Genomic DNA, 23,967 nt, shown 5'->3' with positions numbered 1-23,967 from the left:
AGAACTGGAGCCTAATCTTTACATCCTTAAAAGTTTATATTTAAAAGCTTATAGAGACACAATACTGATATGCATCAGCAAACCCAATAAACACAGTTTCAGTCTGCTTCTGTATAAAAGCATAAATAAATTCCCAGTTAATACCCATCTCCTGAAAACAAAACTCTCAAAATAATGTGTAATTAATAACAAGGAGAAGTCTCTTCAAACATAAGACTAAGTTTGTGAATCTTTGAAATTCTTTATCCCAGAGAACTCTGGACTCTGGATGATCAATCAGTACATTCAAAATTGAGATCAGACACTTTGGGTACAAGGGGAATCAAGCGATAGGCGAACAGGGCAGGTAAGTGCAGTTCAGCTACGATCTTATTGAATGATGGAGCAAGCTCAATGGGCATAGTCCTGCTCTTATTTATATTCCATCAGACTTGTCAGGTTTGCTGCATTGTGCATAACTTAAATGGAATAACAGTCCCCGAATTCAAATACAATGTACAATCTGTTGGAATATCATAAGATGTATAACTGATGACATAATACAGTCTTGAACTTAACAATTCTCATACATTAGACCAGAAAGGAGGTATCAGTCTCAGACTATTTCTACCCAGGTAGCTCAAACTATTATTGGTGAAGGCCTGGAACCAAGTTTTTCCCAATCTTTTCTCATTATTCAATCTAATACCTTTAAGATTTAGAAGTGTATATAATAGAAATACAGATCATGGGGTTGGCTCCAAAATACTAGAAATTTTTTTGCACCCAATTTTTATATGGGTTCTGTTTGAATTCAGAAAAATAGACTGGAACTTAGATCTGGTTTTAAACAGCTAAATATATTTCCCTTACCCTGGCGGCAGCCTCAGTGATCCATAAGAAACACTTGGCTCGAAGCACCAGGCTCCCAAAACAAAACTAAAACACGACCAATATAAATGTTTCTCTGTTAAATAATTTAAACCTCACAGAGTAATTATTGAAAATTGAAATGTACTGAAAACACATCTGTACTACAATAACAACTTGCATTTATACGTGATTAATATCTTTAATATGGTAAAACATTGCAAGACAACACAGAAACATAAAACAAAAACCGACATCAAGTTACATAAGGTGGTAATTTAGGTACTTGGATCAGGAATTGGTTAGCAGATAGGAGACAGAGGGTGGTGGTTGATGGTAATTATTCATCATGGAGTTCGGTTACGAGTGGTGTGCCTCAGGGATCTGTTTTGGGGCCACTGCTGTTCGTAATCTTTATTAATGATCTGGATGAGGGTATAGTTGGGTGGATTAGTAAGTTTGCTGATGACACCAAAGTCGGAGGTGTGGTAGATTGTGAGGAAGGGTGTCGAAGTTTGCAGGGTGACTTGGACAGGTTGCAGAGCTGGGCCGCGAGGTGGCGGATGGAGTTTAATGCGGAGAAGTGTGAGGTAATCCATTTCGGTAGGAATAACAGATGTGTTGAGTATAGGGCTAACGGGAGGACTTTGAATAGAGTGGAGGAGCAGAGGGATCTAGGTGTATGTGTACATAGATCCCTGAAAGTTGGGAATCAAGTAGATAAGGTTGTTAAGAAGGCATACGGTGTCTTGGCGTTTATTGGTAGGGGGATTGAATTTAGGAGTCGCAGCGTCATGTTGCAACTGTACACAACTCTGGTGCGGCCGCACTTGGAGTACTGTGTGCAGTTCTGGTCCCCACATTACAGGAAGGATGTGGAGGCTTTGGAGAGGGTGCAGAGGAGGTTTACCAGGATGTTGCCTGGTATGCAGGGGAGGTCCTATGAGGAGAGACTGAGGGATTTGGGGTTGTTTTCACTGGAAAGAAGGCGGCTAAGAGGGGATCTTATAGAAACATATAAGATGATTAGAGGTTTAGATAGGGTGGATGGTGATAGCCTGTTTCCTCGGATGGAGAAATCTAGCACGAGGGGGCATGGCTTTAAATTAAGGGGGGGTAGTTATAGGACGGATGTCAGGGGCAGGTTCTTTACCCAGAGGGTGGTGAGGGACTGGAATGCCCTGCCTGCTGCAGTTGTAAATGCGCCTAGTTTGGGGGCGTTTAAGAGATTGGTGGATAGGTTTATGGACGAAAAAGGAGTGGTTTAGATTAGTGGGTCAATGTTTTTTTTTAAAAATAAGACTGGTCGGCGCAACATTGTGGGCCGAAGGGCCTGTTCCGCGCTGTAATGTTCTATGTTCTATGTTCTATTAGGGCGGGTGGCAAAAGGTTTAGTGAAAGAGGCAGTTTTAAGCAGTGCCTTCCGAAGAAGAAAAAAGTAGAGGCTTAGGGGAGTATTCCAATTCTTAGGCCTCAGCAGCTGAAGACACAGCCACCAAGTAATGGACGACAAAGACTGGGGATGTGCAAGCGACTTATGAAGAGAAGAAGACAGCTTGATGTTTTTGATTCGGATCGTTCATTTCATTAAATATTAATGCAGTTTTCGCTCTGACATTTTGTGGAACTTTCTTTGACATTTGTACGTGAAAACATTGGAGAGAAAAGGAAAGTTCAAATTAAATAAATCACTCATCTGTGTTGCAATGCAAAATTTAAAATTTCCTAAACCAGGACTTCAGGTTTTCTTGAAGAAAACTGTGAATACTCAATAAGGCATGACCGTGGTCAAGGACAAGGAATTGATGAACAGCAATTTGGAAATTAGCATTGCTGTAGCTGGCTAGCTTCAAAACAAGGACTGAGATCCAAATAACATGTAGCAATTTTACCAGTAATAAAAAAACAAAGGGCTAGAATTTGGGTAGTATCTCAAAGTAGAGAAAGAAAATTATATGGTTTGCAGAAGGAGTTTTTGTGAAAACTATAGATGGGCCCTGTTCATTTGATAACCTTCCTTATGCACAGAGAGCAAAAATGCATCTCTTCTCCTCGGCCCCTAGTGTAGATCTCTCACTGATGACATAATCTTTTAAATTATAACAAGATCTGCATGACAAACAGACTGCACGATGAAGGCATGTAACATTATGGTCAGCAATGCACCCCTCCATGGTAGGTATTTTATGCCCATTTTATGCCCATTTTGATCAAGAGATTAGCGACAGCATGTCATCCACCCTGGAAGCCCTGGATGAACCTGCATCTGGGGTCACCACTGCACACGTCAGAGCAACTTTCTTGAAGGTCAACCCATGGAAAGTGACTGGCCAAGATCAGGTACTCCGACAAGCACTCAAAATCCTGTGCGGATCAGCTGGTGGGAGTATTCGCAGACATTTGCAACCTCCCTTTACAACAGTCTGAGGTCCCTAGCTGCTTCAAGAAGATGACCATCACTCCAATACCTAAGAAAAACCAAGCAGCATGCCTTAATGACTATCGGCCGGTGGCTCTGACATGCATCATTATGAAGTGTTCCGAAAGGCACTTCATGGCCCAAATCAATTCCAGCCTCCTGGACTACCTGGATCCACTATAGTTTGTCTATCACTGCAACAGGTCCACAACCGACACCACCTTCCTGGCCCTGCACTCAACCCTGGAACACCTAGATAACAAAGACATCTATGTCAGACTCCTATTTTATTGATTACAGCTCAGCCTTCAACACTATTATTGCCACAAAACTGATCTCCAAACTCCATGGCCTGGGCCTTGGCCCCTCCCTCTGTGGCTGGATCCTGAACTTCTAACTCACAGACCATAATCAGTAAGGATAGGCAACAACACCTCCACGATTATTCTCAACACCGATGTCCCACAAGCCTGTGTTCTCAGCCCCCTACTATATTCCTTGCGCACCTATGACTGTGTGGCCAAATTCCCCTCCAATTTGATTTTCAAATTTGCTGACGACAACACCATAGTGGGCTGGATCTCAAACAATGACGAGACAGAGTACAGGAATGAGAGAGAGAATCTGGTGGACTGATGCAACAACAATAATCTCTCCCTCAATGTCAATAAAATGAAGGAGACTGTTATCGACTTCAGGAAGCGTAAAGGAGAACATGTCTACATCAATGGGGACAAAGTAGAAAGGGTCGAGAGCCTCACGTTTTTAGGTGTCCAGATCACCAACAACCTGTCCTGGTCCCCTCATGCCAACACTATAGTTGAGAAAGACCACCAACGCCTCTACTTTCTCAGAAGACTAAGGGAATTTGGCACGTCAGCTACAACTCTCACCAACTTTTACAGATGCACCATAGAAAGCATTTTTTCTGGTTGTATCACAGCTTAGTATGACTCCTGCTCTGCCCAAGACCACAAGGTACTACAACATGTTGTGAATGTAGCCCAATGCATCATGCAATTCAGCCTCCCATCTATTGATTCTGTCTATACTTCCTTGGCAAAGCAGCCAGCATAATTAAGGACCCCATGCATTCTCTCTTCCACCTCATTCCATTGGGAAAAAGATACAAAAGTCTAAGGTCATGTACCAACCGACTCAAGAACAGATTCTTTCTTGCTACTGTCAGACTTTTGAATGGACTTACCTTGCATTAAGTTGATCTTTTTCTACAACATCGTGGGCCGAAGGGCCTGTTCTGCGCTGTAATGTTCTATGTTCTATTACTATAACACTACATTCTGCACTCTCTCATTTCCTTCTCTATGAATGGTATGTTTTGTCTGTATAACTCGCAAGAAACAATACTTTTTATTGTATGTTAATACATGTGACAATAAATCAAATAAATTCAAAAATCTAGTTACAGTTTAGCAAAAGAAAAATACTTTAAATTGAGAATTCTGCAATATTCAACAACTATCGGATAAAATGCCTTTAAAGGAATTTAACATTTTTGTGAAAGAGTAACATCTGATTCGCAAAGCGTAAATTTTTGTATCAGAACAGCAGCCAGAGTGTAAGAATAAAAATGCAAGTCAACTATATATAATAATTTTTAGCCAGCTTTAGAAGGGCTTAATATCTGGAAAAACTCGCTCTCTTAATACATTAAACACAAACGAATATGTTTCAACTGCTATATTTTAAACTAACCAAAAACGGTGAGGAAAACGATTTTGGCATTTTACTATCTAAATCTCTAAAGACTGATGCTGTAAAATAGCAACAGCAAATAGAATGTTGCGGTGCACTTGCAGGAAAGTTGATCAGAAATCAAACCTTACTATTTTGTCCTTGTACTGTGTTCAGTTTTGGTCTCCTCACATGATAGGTGATATCGAAATTTGCAGAGGAAGATCACTAGACTAATTAACAGTAGCAAACATTTTATTGAAGATAGGTTCAAAGAGCTGGGGCTCTAAACACAGGGAACAACTGATTGAGATTTATAAAATGATGGGACAGTTAGAACCATAGGATCCCTCCAGTAAGAAGTCTGATCACACCAGTTTAATGTCCAACAGGCTCATCTGGAATCACAAGCTTTAGGAGCACTGCTCCTTCATCAGGTGAAAACGGTATTTTGCTCTTGCTTAAATTGATGTCAGTAAATTGACATCACTTGTACAAGATGGTAATCTGTTCCAAAGGTCCACTATTCTCTGGGAAAGGAGTCAGCACCAGACAATTAACTAGATCTGCCCAAATACAACTCAAAAATTGTAACCTCTGGTCCCCCCTGACCTATTTAATGGGAACAAAATATTAAGGTGCTTAAAGATCTAACTAGAGCAGCCCTTCAACTGTAACTTTCTAATCTTACATGGTCTACCACCACGTCTCATTGTCTCCCCAGAACGTACATCAAAGATGGAGGGGAACAGCTACCTACCTTGCCCCATTGCCTATGATGCACTTAGCGGGCGTCCTCTTGAGACCCTGGACTTGAAGGCCCTGGCTGGCTTCCAGGTGTCTGGGATGTTTCCATGACACATTCTTCATCCCGCTGCCCCTAAGATGTCCCGGTGTCAGGAAGGGGGGAGTTAGAAGATGTGGCCACAGCCGCTGTCTTCTGGCTGGAAGCTCCAGCACAGACTCAAGCCCTCCTCCACCCTTGGGTTCCTGTGGGCTCCTGTCACTCCATGGGACGGCTTTGCTTCTGCAATGAGCTCCAGAAGCTCTGGCCCTCCCAGTCCAGGAGGATCACCTGCGTCCTACCCATGGTAGTTGAGCCTTCTGCGATGGCCACCTGTGTTGGAAGCTACCTCTCAATGGCCACAGCAAGTGCCCTCTGAAACTGGGCATCCCCTCAGCCATGATGCTTTGTGACTGGGCCACATTCTCAAGGCCTGCTGCCATAGCCCGTGTCTCAGCGCTGTCCCGCTGGATCTTCTGCATGCTTTGTAGCCCCTCAGCCATGGCCCTCAGTGAATGGACTACATTCTCAAGGTGCACAGCAATAGCCCGCTGTGTCACAGCACTATCCCGCTGGGTCTCCTGCAAGCTCTCAAGCCTCTCAGCCATGGGCCGCAGAACCTCAAGAAACTTGTTCAGTCTCAGTTGTGGCCCACTGTGAAGCCGCCATCACTTGGAGCCTGCCACTCATGGTGAGAATCCCCTGCCCCAGGCTTTTTACTGCAGACACCAGCCTTGCAGTGTTGGCCTGGGATTCAGGTGAGACATGTAATAGCTGGTCCGCCTGGAAGCTTTGGGACTCCTCCAAACAGCCTCGCAGTCAGTTCAATGTGGCCGTCCTGCTTCCCTCGCTCTGTTGTTGCATCTCCAGCAGCTGAAGGAGAAGTGATCTCAGAGGTCCAACATGTAGCCTGGGGCCAGCAGAGTCGTCACTTCTGCAGGCCCCTGTGTGCCAGAGGCCTTGGGCATTCCCTCCTCCACCCGATTTATCTCAGCAGATGTGTCATGCTCACCAGAGTGACCTAGAAGCCTCACCACTAATTTAATCCACCGATATGTCAGCATCTTGGTGGTTGTAGTGCAGGCTTGCGGCAGACTGAAAAGCTCAAGTGTGTGGACATTAAGAAAGAGGATGTGTTGGAGCTTTTGAAAAGCATCAAGATAGATAAGTCGCCGGGACAGGATGGGATGTACCCCAGGTTACTGTGGGTGGCGAGAGAAGAGATTGCAGAGCCTCTGGCGACGATCTTTGTGTCATCGATGGAGACGGGAGGGGTTCCAGAGGATTGCGGACGTGGTTCCTATATTCAAGAAAGGGAATAGAGATAGCCCAGGAAATTATCGACCGGTGAGTCTAACCTCAGTGGTCAGTAAGCTGATGGAAAAGATCCTGAGAGACAGGATTTATGAACATTTGCAGAAGTATAGTATGATCAAAAATAGTCAGCACAGCTTTGTTAAAGGCAGATCGTGTCTTATGAGCCTGGTTGAGTTTTTTGAAAATGTGACTAAACACATTGATGAAGGAAAAGCGGTAGATGTGGTTAATATGGACTTCAGCAAGGCGTTCGATAAGGTCCCCCATGCAAGGCTTATTGAGAAAGTGAGGGGGCATAGGATCCAAGGGAACGTTGCTTTGTGGATCCAGAACTGGCTTGCCCACAGAAGGCAGACAGTGGTTGCAGATGGGTCTTTTTCTGCATGGAGGTCAGTCACCAGTGGAGTGCCCCAGGCATCTGTTCTGGGACCCTTGCAATTTGTGATTTTTATAAATGACCTGGATGAGGAAGTGGAGGGATGGTTTGATAAGTTTGTCGATGACACGAAGGAGGTATTGTGGATAGTTTGGAGGGATGTCAGAAGTTGCGGCGTGACATAGATAGGTTGCAAGACTGGGTGGAGAAGTGGTAGATGGACTTCAATCTGGATAAATGCATAGTGGTACATTTTGTAAGGTCAAATGGGATAAAGGAGTATATTATTAAGGGTAAGACTCTTAGCAGTGTGGAAGATCAGCAGGATCATGGGGTCCGGGTTCACAGGACTCTCAAATCGGCTTTGCAGGTAGAGGATGTGGTTAAGAAGGCACATGGTGTACTGGCCTTCATCAACAGAGGAACTGAGTTTAGGAGTCGGGAGATAATGCTGCAGCTGTATAAGACCCTGGTCAGACCCCACTTGGATTACTGTGCTCAGTTCTGGTCACCTCATTACAGGAAGGACGTGGAAGCCATTGAAAGGGTGCAGAGGAGATTTACAAGAACGTTACCTGGATTGGGTGGCATGCCTTATGAGGATAGGTTGAGAGAGCTCGGTCTTTTCTCCTTAGAGAGACGAAGGATGAGAGGGCACCTGATAAAGGTGTACGAGATGATGAGAGGTATTGATCAGAGGCTTTTCCCCAGGGCTGAAATGGCTGCCACAAGAGGACACGGGTTTAAGATGCTGGGGAGTAGGTACAGAGGAGATGTCAGGGGTAAGTTTTTCACTCAGAGGGTGGTGGGTGAGTGGAATCAGCTGCCATCGGTGGTGGTGGAGACAAATTCGTTAGAGTCTTTTAAGAGACTTCTGGATGAGTACATGGGACTTAATAGGATTGAGGGTTATAGGTAAGCCTAGTAGGCAGCGATATGATTGGTGCAACTTGTGGGCCAAAGGGCCTGTTTGCGCCGTAGTTTTTCTAAGATTCTATCTGGGATGGTGAACTGCAAGGTGAAAGCTGACACCAAAATGGTGCCACCCTTGGAGGTCCCTTCAGCCTTACCTCCGAGGACTCGTCCAAACTATCTGGAGCAGGATGGGTGGGAGCCGCAGTGGGGCCCACGATGCCAGAAGGCCCCGGGCCATCCGGATCTGTTCCTGCAACATAGGGAGCAAGGGAGGGAGAGGAATCTGGGATGCAAAAAACTTGATTTACATAGAACATTACAGCGCAGTACAGGTCCTTCGGCCCTCGATGTTGCGCCGACCAGTGGAACCAATCAAATGTCCCTCTAACCTAAACTATTCCATTTTACCATTGAACATTTTTTTTACATTTCTCCATTAAACATAGAACAAAACACAAAGAAGATTACATCACAGGAACAGACCCTTCAGCCCTCCAAGCCTACAACGACCAGGCTGCCCATCCGAATTGTAACTCCATACCCCTCTTGGCACCATATACCTCTATTCCCATTCCATTCATGTAGCTGTAAAGACATCCCTTAAAAGGTCACTTTTGTATCTGCCACTATGACTTCCAGCGAGTTCCAGGCACCCAACATCCCTCTCTGTGCAAATAAACATGTCTCATACATCTCCTTTAAGCCTTGCACCCAAAACCCATGCCCCTTAGAAGTCGCCTCAAATTGAGTGAGGGATTGACAGGTGCTTACTTCTCGACTCCAACCCAACCATGCTGTCACTGACAGCCCGCATCTCCCTTTCCCTGAACAGCTCCAGTGCCCGCTCTTCAAAGTGGGTGAGGACCTGAAGGTCTGGCTGACCACCCCAAGTCTTTGCCCTCTTTTGGGTGTTATGGTCAGTCTTCTCCTGTGGGGACAGCAGGAGCCACAAAAGAAATAATGGCATAACTCCTGCAGACTATCAAGTGGCAGTCCTTCGAGAGCAAGCTGGCAGAGCACTCCAGCAAGTTACATGCAGTTTGCTTGTTAGCACTGAGGGGAAGACAAGTGAGCTGATGTGGAAAGCAGGTGTGCTGATGGCGGATCAGTACCTCTGTGACTGGGGACAGAGGAGAGAGAGGGAGGTGTTATACAGCCATCGGAGCTGAGAGGAGATGGGGGCCTTGTGCAGGAGGGTCTGGGGTGGGGATCACTCTGCCTAAGACCAGTGGAGCAAAGGGTAGGTGGGCTACTGCCACTCTGCCTGAGATCAGCGGGGGAGGTGGGGTCCACTGCCATACTGCCTGAGATTAGGGTGGGGGTGAGGGTGGAGTCTACTGCCACCCTGCCTGAGATCAGTTGGGGGAATCACTGCCAGAGATCAGTTGGGGGAATCACTGCCAGAGATCAGTTGGGGGAATCACTGCCAGAGATCAGTTGGGGGAATCACTGCCAGAGATCAGTTGGGGGAATCACTGCCAGAGATCAGTTGGGGGAATCACTGCCAGAGATCAGTTGGGGGAATCACTGCCAGAGATCAGTTGGGGGAATCACTGCCAGAGATCAGTTGGGGGAATCACTGCCAGAGATCAGTTGGGGGAATCACTGCCAGAGATCAGTTGGGGGAATCACTGCCAGAGATCAGTTGGGGGAATCACTGCCAGAGATCAGTTGGGGGAATCACTGCCAGAGATCAGTTGGGGGAATCACTGCCAGAGATCAGTTGGGGGAATCACTGCCAGAGATCAGTTGGCGGAATCACTGCCAGAGATCAGTTGGCGGAATCACTGCCAGAGATCAGTTGGCGGAATCACTGCCAGAGATCAGTTGGCGGAATCACTGCCAGAGATCAGTTGGCAGAATCACTGCCAGAGATCAGTTGGCAGAATCACTGCCAGAGATCAGTTGGCAGAATCACTGCCAGAGATCAGTTGGCAGAATCACTGCCAGAGATCAGTTGGCAGAATCACTGCCAGAGATCAGTTGGCAGAATCACTGCCAGAGATCAGTTGGCAGAATCACTGCCAGAGATCAGTTGGCAGAATCACTGCCAGAGATCAGTTGGCAGAATCACTGCCAGAGATCAGTTGGCAGAATCACTGCCAGAGATCAGTTGGCAGAATCACTGCCAGAGATCAGTTGGCAGAATCACTGCCAGAGATCAGTTGGCAGAATCACTGCCAGAGATCAGTTGGCAGAATCACTGCCAGAGATCAGTTGGCAGAATCACTGCCAGAGATCAGTTGGCAGAATCACTGCCAGAGATCAGTTGGCAGAATCACTGCCAGAGATCAGTTGGCAGAATCACTGCCAGAGATCAGTTGGCAGAATCACTGCCAGAGATCAGTTGGCAGAATCACTGCCAGAGATCAGTTGGCAGAATCACTGCCAGAGATCAGTTGGCGGGGGGTCTGTTGGGGGGTGGGGAGAGACGGCTCCGCTGCCACTCTGTCTGAGATCAATGGGGGGGATGGAGCCATGATTGGTCTGGCTGGTGGAATAAGGGGGTCTGTTGGGGGGTTTGGGCAATATCCATGGGGGCCAGGGGGAGACATTACCTGGCTCAGAAGGGATGTGGCAAGGGAGCAGCATTCTATCTTTTTTTTAAGCATGTGCAGTTAAAGGCTCTGATCAGAATTGCAGGGTTTCAGGCACATTAAGCCCTGCACACAGGCGTCTGCAGCACGATTCAGAATTGTTGATATTTTTGCAGAGTGCGTGTGGGGACGCCTGAGAATGGACCTAAAAGTCAGATCTGCAACACTCCCAATTTCAAGTCTACCCAGCATTTAGAATGAAAATGGTAAAATAGGGCCCCACAGTAGCACATTGGTCCATCTAGCCTTCACCAAAGTGTCTTCACCTGTCAATGTTTGTAATTATATATAAGATTCCTGAGACACACAGCAATTATTGATGTTTGTGCTTCATTAAAAAAAGCTTACACAATTAACACTATTTTGTCTCATCCTTTCTTCCTTAAAAATTCCCCTGTACTGCTAACTAGATTCAACTAGTAAAATAATAGAATTCAAGTAAATTCCCTGCAGCTTGTATAGTGTATTTTTCAGTTTTTAGGTAACTGTTTGCTGCAATAGGTTAACATAATACCTTTCACCTCTGGCACTTCGGTTCAAAAAGAGAGAAGGAAATTTATTGGCTCTACATGTCTTACATAAAATGAATTTGGAAAGGTTGAATCATGGATATAATGACAAGGGAGCATGACATACTACTTAGCACAAATTATCACTAGCAGAAATGAAAAAGTAGTAAATGCTGCAAGTATGAAAGTAAAAACAGGAAATATTTGGATAACAATTCATAGAATCATAGAACCCTACAGTGCAGAAAGAGGCCCTTCAGCCCATCAAGTCTGCACTGACCACAATCCAAACCAGGCCCTACCCCCATATATATTATTACCCACTAATCCCTCTAACCTATGCATCTCAGGATGCTAAGGGGCAATTTTAGCATGGCCAGTCAACCTAACCTGCACATCTTTGGACTGTGGGAGGAAACCCACGCAGACATGAGGAGAACGTGCAAACTCCACACAGACTGGTTTTCACTTTACAGCATTTGCTGTTATTTCTATTCCAAAGTACAAATATCATAGGATATAGGAAAACAGGAATTCTCAGTAATATTAGAAGTAAAAACAAATTCAGCATGCTGTTTTAAAAAGTTCATTCTATTTACCAGTTGGAAGATCAGCTCCACTTTTGTTGTACGAATACACAGGTGCACTGATGAGGTACTCTCCCTTTTCATTCATAGCAAACCCAGGATACAACAGGTCATCATAAGAACATGGAATTTGAGGTGCAGGCACTGGTGGCAGATTAGTGCCATGCATAGGAGTACAAAGTGGGGTAATGAATGCTGAGGTCATTTGAGCCTGTGACATTGTTGGACTGGTCATCACTGTAGATGATAGTGATACAGATGTAATAATAGTCTGTGGTAAATTCTCTGTGAAACAGAAAAAGTTATCTTCAATATTTTTTCTTAAAATGTAGAGTCATGCAATAATATTACAATGAAGCTGTGAATTATATTCCCGAATTCTTAACTTTTTCATTTCAGAAGCATTTGTTAATAAAGAACTGAGCATTTGAATCCCAACCACGTGGTTATGAATGCATTCTATAGCTTTATTAACTTATGTAAGTAACAATCAGCTTTAGAAAGGTACAAGAATATCACCCATTTTGTTGCAATAGCAGCATTTTTAAAAGCTGCACTTAGGTGGATTAATCTACTGTCATTAAAATCCTATGATTGTTAAATGTTTCCCAGATTAAATACACTAGAAATCAATTGTTGGGAAAAGGGATACAATACAATTTTCTTTCATTCATAGCTGTAAGGTACATTTGAAATACTTCAAAAATAAGCCTCAGAAATTGTTCTGAAGGAGGCAAATTTTGAAAGTTGGATGATCTTTAACAACTACTTCATTCAGTTTTTAAGATGTAGTTTGGATTCCTTCTTACGCTGGAAAATCTATAATTACCTGTAAATTATGTGCAATTGTAACAAAACCATCTTTTCAATTGGACACTACAGATGTGATTTAACATCTTACCTGCTGACTGACAAGTGATTAACTCAGGTGGATGAACTGAAAGCACCGGTGGAGTCAAAGATGCTGCTGAGGAAGGAAGATGTGACGTTCTCGGATCTGAGTGAAGGACGGGATCCATTCTTTGGGTTGTAGTGTACGGGGGCATCTCCAATGGATTCTTCAAGACAAATTTAAAATCAGGTACATTTTTAAAATATATAATTCATGCAATCCATTAATTTTTACTTTTTTGCTTACAAACTAGTGGCATCAGAAATGTTGAATGACTGCAACTTTGGGATCTTCTGAACTTTAATGACATTTCACAAGTATATTAGGACTTTTTTTAAAATCAATAAGAAATTCAAACTTCCAATCATATGCTGAATGCACAACATAACAAAATTTCACATTGAAATTTATACTGTAACAAGCAGACTAAAAACACTAATGACTAAACACTGGTTTGTAGGCAACTTATACTGAAAACCATAAAATAGAACACCTAACATAAAATCGAAAATAAACAACTATCAGGTAAACTATATACCGTCCTTAAAGTAGACATTCAATTTTCCTAGAATTGGCCCACAATAATACTTAGCTCCTGACAGTTCACTTCTGTTTTTCTCTTTTCTCAGCCTGGTAACGCCGAAAACCAAAAACTGTCTTTCACAGTAGGAGCATTATTGGAGATCTCTTTTGCTAGACAAATTACTTCTTTCAGAAAGCTTTTTCCAAATGAATTTAGTAAACTTGCTGCATGGTCATTTTATTAATCAAGTGCATGAAAGTAGTATTTCATTATACTTTCATATGAACCAGTCGCTGAATACTTGGTACCATGTTTCTGGCATTCGTATGAAGACTCGCATGTAGCAACAAATAATAGTGCCTTACACTTTGACCAAATTCCAGACATGCTTAGTACACAACAGAGAAGGAACTATTTATATTTGCCTTTCATATCCTTGGAATATACAAAAGTGCTTCAGAACTAATCAAGTACTTTTGAGGTACAGTCACCGGTGTGATATTGATAAACACGGCAGCCACTTCGTTTACAGCAAGGTTCCACATATAGCAATGAGATGAAACTACCAGATATAAACATCAGAAATAAAAGCTGAAGTAGGCATATGCCTGGTGAGTTTATTCTACCATTGTGGCAGATATTCTATATCACTTTACCCTCATAACCCTTGATTCTAATGTACAAACATCTATTGATCTCAACAACCAAGCATCCACAGCTTTTTGGAGTGGAGGCTTCCAAAGATTCCCAACCCTCAGACGTGAAGACATTTATCCTTATCTCAGTTTCAAATGGCCATCGTCTTAGCCTGAAGGCTATTTGCCCTTGTTCTATAGCCTGCATAAGATTATGTGATAATATATAGGAGCAGTAGGCCATTCTGCCCCTTTAGTCTGCTCCAGCATTCAGTAAAATCTTGGCTGATCATAATTTCTGTCTGTTCCCATAACCTTCAACCCCCTTGTCAATCAAAAATCTATCTAACACAGCCTTGAATATATTCAATGACCCTAAATTAGTTTCCCTCAATGTGGAATGCCATAAAACAACAGATAAGGGTCATGGATGGAGGGGGGACTGGTAATGTTAAAATGGCGGTGCGGGCTCATTGGGCCGAAGGGCCTGTTTCCCGGGCTGTTTTTGTTCTTTGTTGACCCAGCCTCCACTGCTCTCTACAAGAGAATTCCAAGGTATAACAACCCTCAAAGAAAGAAATCCTCCCCATTTTAAATGGGAGGTTCCTTAACTGTACCTCCTACTTCTAGTCTCCCCCACAAGGCAAACACCCTTCCAGTATTCACCCTGTCAAGTCCCATCAGAATCTTATATGATTCAATAAGATCAACGCTCATTCTTCCAAAAATCAATGGGTATAGGCTTAATCTGCTCAACCTTTCCATCTGAGTCAACACTTCAAACCTGGAATCAGCCAAGTGAATATTCTCTGAAGTGATTTCAATGCAATCATATCTTTTTTTCAAATAAATAGATCTGGAATACTGTGTACAGTTTAGATGAGATCTCACTAAAGCCTTGGACAGATATAGCAACACTTTCCTACTTTTAGACTCCATGCCCCTAACAATAAAGGTCAACATTATAGGGCACTGGGATCAACTCCCCTGCCATTCTTCAAAATATGTCATGGGATTTTTTTTTTACATCTGATTGAAGAGCCAAATGAGGCCTCATTTTACACCTCATCCGAAAGACAGCACCTCTGATAGTGCAAGAGCCTCTCACTGTTGTGTTGGAGTGTCAACATTGATTTTCATGCTCAAGTCCTGCAATGTGACTTGATCTTGGAACCTTGTATTTCAAAAGGCAAGTGTGACCGAAAATGTTCAGTGTGAAGGCAAACTCAAAATATTTTGTTCATTGTCTTTTACAGTTCCTTATACCCCATGATACTTTCACCTGCTTTGGTCCCTAAGGGATCCAACATTTACTTCCATTACTTTCCACGGATTTGACATTTTGATTTGATTTGATTCATTATTGTCACATGCTTCTTGTGTATTGTTTCTTGCGCACTATACAGACAAAGCATACTGTTCATGGAGAAGGAAACGAGAATGCAGAATGTACTGTTACGGTCATAGATAGGGTGTAGAGAAAGAAAAATCAACTTAATGCGTGGCAGGTCCAGTCAAAAGTCTGAGAGCCGCAGGGAAAAGCTTTCTGGAGTTGGTTGGTACATGACCTCAGACTTTGTACCCTTTTCTCAACAGAAGAAGGTGGAAGAGAGAATGTCCAGGGTGCATGGGGTCCTTAATTATGCTGGCTGCTTTGCCAAGGCAGCGGGATGTGTAGGCAGAATCACTGGACGGGAGATTGGTTTGAGTGATGGATTGGGCTACATTCATGACCTTTTATAGTTTCTTGCAGTCTTGGGCAGAGCAGGAGCCATACCAATCTGTGACACAACAAGAAAGAGTGCTTTCCATGGTGCATCTGTAAAAGTTGGTGAGAGTCATAACTGACATGCCAAATTTCCTTGGTCTTCTGAGAAAATAGAGGTGTTGGTGGGCTTCTTAACTATAATGTTAGCATGGGAGGGATTACCATGTTGGTAATCTGGATGCCTCAAAACTTGAAGCTTTTGAGCATTTCTACTTCGTTCCCATTGATGTAGATAGGGGCATGTTCTCCATTATGTTTTCTGAAATTGATGACTATCTCCTTTATTTTGTTGACATTGAGGGAGAGATTATAGTTGTTGCACCAGTTCACCAGATTCCCCATTTTATTCCTGTACTCTGTCTCTTCACTGCCTGAGATCCAACCCACAATGGTAGTGTCATCAACAAACTTGAAAATCGAATTAGAGGGGAATTTGTCCACACAGTCATAGGTGTACGAGGAATATAGTAGGGGGCTGAGAGAACAATCTTACGGGGCACCAATGTTGAGGATGATTGTGGAGGTGGTGTTGTTGCCTATCCTTACTGATTGTGGTCTATGGATTAGAAAGTTCAGGATGCAGTCACAGAGGGAACAGCCAAGGCTGTCGGTGTTTGGAGTTGAGTTTTGTAGGAATAATCTTAATGAAGGCTGAGCGGCAGTCAATAAAATAGGAGTGTGACATATGTGTCTTTGTTATCTAGGTGTACTAGAGTTGAGTGCAGGGCCAGGGAGATGGTGTCTGCTGTAGAACATAGAACATTATAGCGCAGTACAGGCCCTTCGGCCCTCGATGTTGCGCCAACCAGCAGAACCAATCTAATGACCCTCTAACCTAAACTATTCCAATGTTATCCATATGCCTATCCACTGACCATTTGAACGCCCTTAAAGCTGGCGAGTCCACAACTGCTGCAGGCAGGGCATTCCACGCCCTTACTACCCTCTGAGTAAAGAACCTACCTCTGACATCCATCCTATAATTATCACCCCTTAATTTATTGCTATGTCCCCTCATGTTAGCCTTCACCATCCGAGGAAAAAGGCTCTCACTGTCCACCCTGTCTAATCCTCTGATCATCTTGTATGCCTCAATTAGGTCACCTCATAACCTTCTTCTCTCTAATGAAAATAACTTCAAGTCCCTCAGCCTTTTCTCACAAGACCTTCCCACCATACCAGGCAACATCCTGGTAAACCTCCTCTGCACCCTTTCCAACGCCTCCACATCTTTCTTATAATATGGCGACCAGAACTGTACGCAATACTCCAAGTGCGGCCGCAACAGAGTTTTGCACAGTTGCAATGTGACCTCACGGCTCCGAAATTCAATCCCTCTACCAATAAAAGCTAACACACCGTATGCCTTCTTAACAACCTTATCAACCTGGGTGCCAACTTTCAGGGAGCTATGCACATGTACACCGAGATCTCTCTGCTCGTCAACACTACTAAAGAGTCCTTCCATTAAGCTCTATATTCTGTACTCCTGTTACTCGTACCAAAGTGAATCACCTCACACTTTTCTGCATTAAACTCCATTTGCCACCTCTCGGCCCAGCTCTGCAGCTTATCTGTGTCCCTCTGCAAACTGTAATATCCATCCTCATTGTCTACAACTCCTCCGACTTTGGTGTCATCAGCAAATTTAGTAACCCATCCTTCTACACCCTCATCTAGGTCATTTATAAAAATGACAAACAGCAGTGGCCCCAAAACAGATCATTGAGGTACACCATTTGTAACTGAACTCCAGGTTGAATATTTCCCATCAACCACCACCCTCTGTCTTCTATCAGCTAGCCAATGCCTGATCCAAACTGCTAAATCACCCTCAATCCCATGCATCTGCATTTTCTGCAGTAGCCTACCACGAGGAACCTTATCAAATGCTTTACTAAAATCCATATACACCACGTCAACTGCCTTACCCTTATCAACCTCTTCGGTGACTTTTTCAAAAAACTGATAAGGTTTGTGAGGCACGACCTACCCTTCGCAAAACCGTGTTAACTATCCCTAATCAATTTATTTCTCTCTAGATGATTATAAATCCTATCCCCTATAATTCTTTCCAAAACTTTGCCCGCAACAGAAGTAAGGCTCACCGGTCTATAATTCCCAGGATGGTCTCTACTCCCCAACCTGTGGGCCTGTTGTGATGGTAGACGAACTGTAGTGGATCCAGGCAATCTGGCAGTTTGGGACTGATTCATGCCATGACTAACCTTTTGAAGCACTTCATAATAATGGATGTCAGAACCACCGGACGATAGTCATTAAGGCACGCTGCTTGGCTTTTCTTTGGTACTGGGATGATGGTCATCTTCTTGAAGCAGATAGGGACCTCAGATTGTTGTAAAGAAAGATTGAAGATGTCTGTGAATACCCCTGCCAGTTGAGCGGGGCAGTATCTGAATGCTCGTCTGAGTAGCCCTACCCGGCCAGTCGCTTTCCACTTAACATGTTTGTAAAACGTCTTACAAGTTTTTACATGCTGGTTTTATTGATCCAGTCAGGCTCCAGGATCCTGGCATCAAGAACAAATGCGTACTGGAAACACACAACTGGGTCTTTCCCCTGTATTTTGAGAGCAGCAGCCAATTAATGAGTTACCAGTGGGGATGCCATTCCCCGCTGTGAGAGGTGGGCCCAAGTGTCAGTAGCTCACATGTTGCTGCAATTTTGTCAAGTACACGTACAGCACTCAGGAATCTGCAACCCAGAAGATTGAAGAAGGTGTGTAGCATTGCTGAGATGATGGTAAGAAAAGCTTCAGTGATGCTTCTCTGGACAAGCAGTCCGTGAAAAGAAATAGATCCCTTTTTCATAAGGTGGAAGGAGGTGGCCACTGGTCATAACCAAGAAGGCATAAATGGAGATGGCTGAAGTACTGAGCAGTAGAGGGGTTCTGCCGAGAACCTGCGTCCAGTGCAGGAAAGGCTATAATGACCTGCTCTGGTCAGGAAAAGCAAGCGGCATGAACATACTGGTCTCTAGAAGCCCATCAAGTGAAAAGTGCTCAAGGTGGTGAATGGGGCAATATCAAAATACATAAGGCACCCGGTCACACAACAAAGACCATGCTCAGACATGGGTAAAAGTTGTACAGAGATGGCTAAATGTCCAGCTCACCATTTTATAGATGTGGCACTGAACATTTACGTTGCCTTAGATGAAGCATGTAGTGCCATGAGAAGGCACTGACACTGACCACATTTATACTTATAGGAGAAGCATGTCCAGAATGCTAGGGAGTGCCGATGGTGTAGAGGTAAAATAGCCTTTATCATTGACTTGATGCTAAGAAAGGAGATGGTTTTGATAATTGATGGGGTCACTGTAGGGCAGCCTATCATTGGGAATGAGGTAGGTATTGAACGTAAGGAGAATTTGTAAAGATTTGATTGCATCCAACATTCCCTGGACCATATCTGGCATTCGGCTTATGTGAGGACCTACAATGTCACAATGCTCCTCATGAAGGAGAGAATGGAGGTATTGATGGTAGAACCAACACTTTATTTTTTTAATCTCCACCAGATTTAGATTCAGATGAAGAACAGATGAGTGATGCACCCATTCTAGAAATCTCAGGATGTAATGCCACCATTCCCATTTCATATTTATTATGGGCATTCTTCTGCTGTAGGGCAGAAGGAAGCACGAAGCCTGCAGGGTGTCAGGGTCGAGGGGCACTCTGCAATCAGGGTGGGGAAACGGGACGATGACGAGGGACATGCTGCATATCGGGGATGGGGGGAGATGAACGAAGGACATTCTGCAATCGGGGGTTGGAGTATGAGAGGGAAAATATGCGAGGGTGGGGTGTCCTCAATGTCCCTGGAAGGAGGGGTGCTGGCAGGAGAGTTGCTGTTTAGATGTTTTCTGCACGCATATGCAGTTCAGGACTCCGATCCCAGCTGCTGGCTTCTGGGCAATTTAAGTCCCACCCCTTACCCTACAGGCGAGGAATGGTTTCTGCTGTTTTTAATCGTCTAAGTGGATAAGATAGCAGATTTGGAGTAGCTCAAAAAACAGATCTGAAACTCCCATTTTCATGTCCACCCTGGACTTAGAGGGCAATGTTACCAAAAAAAATTCAAAGTGTGATGAGATGGCCAAGCTTCTGAAGAATAGCTGAGTCCAGCTTTTCTTAAATTTTGATTAATTAAAGAGAACATTGTTGAACTATGACCTGAATTATTTGTACATTTATTTCCATACGTCATTTGACACTGTGTAGATGTTTAAACCCTTGACAATATATTCTGTAAAGGTGACTTAATTGAGAGTTACCTTAAGTGGATAGGTTGGACAAGTTCAGAAGAGTTAGGGGTCACTTGATTGAAGTCTAAAAGATCCTGAATGATCCTGACAAGGTGAATGTGGAAAGGATGTTCCCTCTTAAGTCAGGCAGAACTAGGAGGCACTGTTTTATAATTAGGCATCACTTTTTTAGGATAGAGATGTGGCTGAATTTTCTCTGAGGGTTGTCCAACTATGCAATGCACTGCCTCAGAAGGCCATGGAGGCAGGTCATAGAATACTTCTAAGGTGGAGATAGATTCTTGTTAGATAATTAAAGGTTATTGAGGTAGATGGGAATGTGGAATTAGAAACATAAACAGATCAGCCATGATCTTAATAAATGGTGGAGCAGGGCCAGGGGAGGGGGGGCGCAAATGACTTATTTTGCTTCCTATTTTGGATATTCATATGTAATTTAATGAAGGCTTTTGCAGACTTAGGTTGCTGGAATGTATAGATGAAGAGACTCTCCTACGACATGTCAGTGTCAGAAATCTCTGGGAAGAAATGTGTTGGCACATCATCCCCTTCCATTTCTGCTCAACTTTAAAGACTTGCTGAGTTGTATATCTCCTTGCCATGCATGCTAATCTCCAGTGTCCCGCAACTTCATCAAAATGGTCCTTGCAATCATCTGACAATGGTCGCATTTGTCTTTTGCCTATGAATTTGGGTTGCATACAGAGGTCAAGACACACTGACCTAAATGGATACTGCTGGTTCCCCAGGATTCAGCCAAAAAAGATGGCTTTAAAAGATGAGCCATCTGCACTGCCCAAGTTGTAGCAATAATGGTAACTTCCTGGAAAAGTTGCACACACCAGCAGCAAGCACTTATGATGGTCAAAAAGAACTTAACGATGAGCGAATGAAAGCCATTCCTGTTCATAAAGGTGCCTAGCTATTCTAAGAGACCCTCTATGGCCACATATTTAGAGTCAATGACTACCTGCACCTAGGAAGAACAGCCATGACCCCAAAACTGAGTGCTCTCTTGGCCTGATTATTGTAAACTTCATGTACAGGCAAGCCTAATAGTACGTGGCATCAATGAACTTCTTTATGCAACGATTGATTGTTGACTTAGATAGACCTCCAGATGATAAAGAACAAAGAAAATTACAGCACAGGAACAGGCCCTTGGGCCCTCCAAGCCTGCACCGACCATGCTGCCTGACTTAACTAAAACCCCCTACCCTTCCGAATACCATACCCCTCTATTCCCATCTCATTCACGTACTTGTCAAGATGCTCCTTAAAAGTTACTACTGTATCCATTTCCACTACCTCCCCCGACGACGAGTTCCAGGCACCCACCACTGTGTAAAAAAAACCTGCCTTGTACATCTCTTTTTAAACTTGCCCCTTGCATCTTAAACCTATGTCCCCTAGTAATTGATTCTTCCACCCTGCGAAAAAGCTTCTGACTATCCACTCTATCCATGCCTCTCAATCTTGTAGACTTCTATCAGGTCTCCCCTCAATCTCCATTGCTCCAGTGAGAACAACGATTCCTGGAATTATCTATTGGTTTGGAAATTGAATGCCAATGACATATTTTAAGGTAACAAGCATTGGATGGCTGCCACATCCCAATTGTCTCAACTGCTTGTTCATTATTCCATTTAGCTTCACCACCATCTCCCTGGAAAAGTGGTCAGCGTAAGCATTGCTGCTCCAACACCTCAGTGAAACTGAGCCTTCATTGGTATGGTAGCAGGGTAGTACCATGTGTGATCAGGCTCTCCAAATTGCCCCATGCTCTTTTCCTCATTGAGGTCCAATGGCTTCATCCAGCCACTAGAGCTTTGACAAAGGTCATCTGGACTCAAAACGCCAGCTCTTTTCTCTCCTTACAGATGATGCCAGACCTGCTGAGATTTTCCAGCATTTTCTCTTTTGGTTTCAGATTCCAGCATCAACAGTTACTGCTTTTTTTTCCAGAGTTTCCCTAGTCTTAGTGAAGGTATAGCACATGGCTGCATGCCTATCTCTAGGCCACTCACCTCCACAATGGAGGATGTCAGAGTCTCAAAACACACTGCCCCTCACCTGACCAAGCCTCCTGCTTTGATACACTAAGTTCTGTCCTGTTTGCAGTGGATTCTTATGACCTCGTAGTAGCAACTACCTGCCCCTGCGCGACCCCTACATCCCTCCTTGATCCTGCCCCATGCGAGCTGGTAAAATTCTGGCCGTCTCATGGCTCTCATGCTATATTTTTCATTATCAATTTTTCACTCATCTTCTGCTTGCATCTAAAACTCTCCCAATCCTCAGTCTTACAACTCTTCTTGGCAACATTTTATGCCGCCTCTTTTAATTTAACACCATTTTTGACCATCTAGTTAGCCACGGATAGATCCCTATTCCCTGGAGCTTTAATTTCTCGGTGAAACACAAATTCATTGAGAATTATGAAACATGTCTTTAAATATGAAATAATGCAGACTGAAGATAATCTTCTCCTGTGCTATTGGCTGAGGGATGGATACTGATGAGAAAATCTGAACTCCCTTGCTCTCCTTCGTAGAATGCTACAAGATCTTATACGTATAAGAGAATTGAAGCCTCACCTTGAAGTCGCAATTGAAAGACCACTTGGTCTGATAGTATAGCATTCCTTCAGTATTGCACCGAAGCATTAGCTTAGGTTATTTGCTCAAGTCTTTTGACGCAGTTTGAACCTAACCAAAAACCGTGATACACTTCGGCAACACCTCAAACTGAGTCAGATTTTGTGAAACTATGTCATGTTGCAAGCTTAGCTCCTGTTTCCATTCAAACTATGGTAAGTTGCAAGCTTAGCTCCTGCTCCTATTCAAGTCCATAAAAAGACCATTTTCCTCCACCTATGCAACAACTCTGCCACTGAAACCCCTGTGTAACGTTTCATAATTTTGATGCTAGACTTTGCTAAAGCTCTAAGTAGTCCCTCAAGTCCAATGTTTTTCTTGTTCCATCAGTTCCCTGGACCTCATGAGTTTGTTTTTTAAATACTTGTCACTTCAAATTCCTCTATAGTCTTCAGTGATTTCCTCCTCATTCATGTTCTTGCACCCATACTTTGCTCCTCTTAACATTTGAGTTTCTTTTTCCTGATTCCTGCTGTTCAATCATTATTTATTTATTCAGGCAAACCACTCTGCCCAGTTCATTTAGCCTGGCCAACCTCTCTCCCAGCCAGCAGATAGTTAATTAGCCACAGCCCACAAAAGACCAAAAGCATCTCTCTCCATTCGAGAGACAATTGATTATATATAGCTAAATAGGCACCATTCCTCAAACGAGGGGCAAGGCAAGGAGGCAGGCCTCCCTTAACTACCACAGTGGTACAGGGATTGAAAGCACACCACTTGCATCATACTCGAGCTATCTCACCGACTGAGCTAGCTGATCACTCATTATTAGATTTTCCAAAACCTCCTCAAACATGCTGTAATTTAGAGCTCCATTCCAACTCTTTTCAATACTCCCTTTGCACAGTTCCTCAATGTGACTTTTTCCCTCAATGCGAAGAGCTTTGAGGTGTCTTCCTGTACCAACTAAATTAAATTTTATTTGGAATTTACTCCCCACAGAATTAAAAATGAGAAGAAATGTTAACCAGGTTGCAAATACACTATCACCTGTTTATTTTCACTATCGCAATAAGATAGGTTTGAGAGGAACTGAACTGTCAATGCTACATTCAGAATGCTTAGTTAAAGGTTTATAAAAAGAATGAAAAAGATATGAATATTTTATTATTTTTAGAAATAGTTTAAAGTATTAAGCTCAGCATTGTATT

At 43.5% G+C, this 23,967-nt stretch overlaps 1 protein-coding gene across 2 annotated transcripts in view; it reads right to left on the bottom strand.

The window, feature by feature from the left end:
- Positions 1-23,967, bottom strand: part of otud4 (OTU deubiquitinase 4) — a 116,198-nt gene that overhangs the window by 19,763 nt on the left and 72,468 nt on the right. For both annotated transcript variants that reach the window (XM_080193309.1, XM_080193315.1), the window contains exons 15-16: positions 12,950-13,106; positions 12,061-12,333 (exon numbers count right to left, since the gene is read on the bottom strand). In XM_080193309.1, coding sequence (XP_080049435.1) covers positions 12,061-12,333; positions 12,950-13,106 — 430 coding nt within the window. The remainder of the gene's footprint in view (positions 1-12,060; positions 12,334-12,949; positions 13,107-23,967) is intronic.

This window comes from Carcharhinus amblyrhynchos, chromosome 1 (genome assembly GCF_965287045.1).
Source record: "Carcharhinus amblyrhynchos chromosome 1, sCarAmb.v2.hapA, whole genome shotgun sequence".
Lineage (NCBI taxonomy): Eukaryota > Metazoa > Chordata > Chondrichthyes > Carcharhiniformes > Carcharhinidae > Carcharhinus > Carcharhinus amblyrhynchos.
This window is presented reverse-complemented; position numbering and strand designations above follow the sequence as displayed.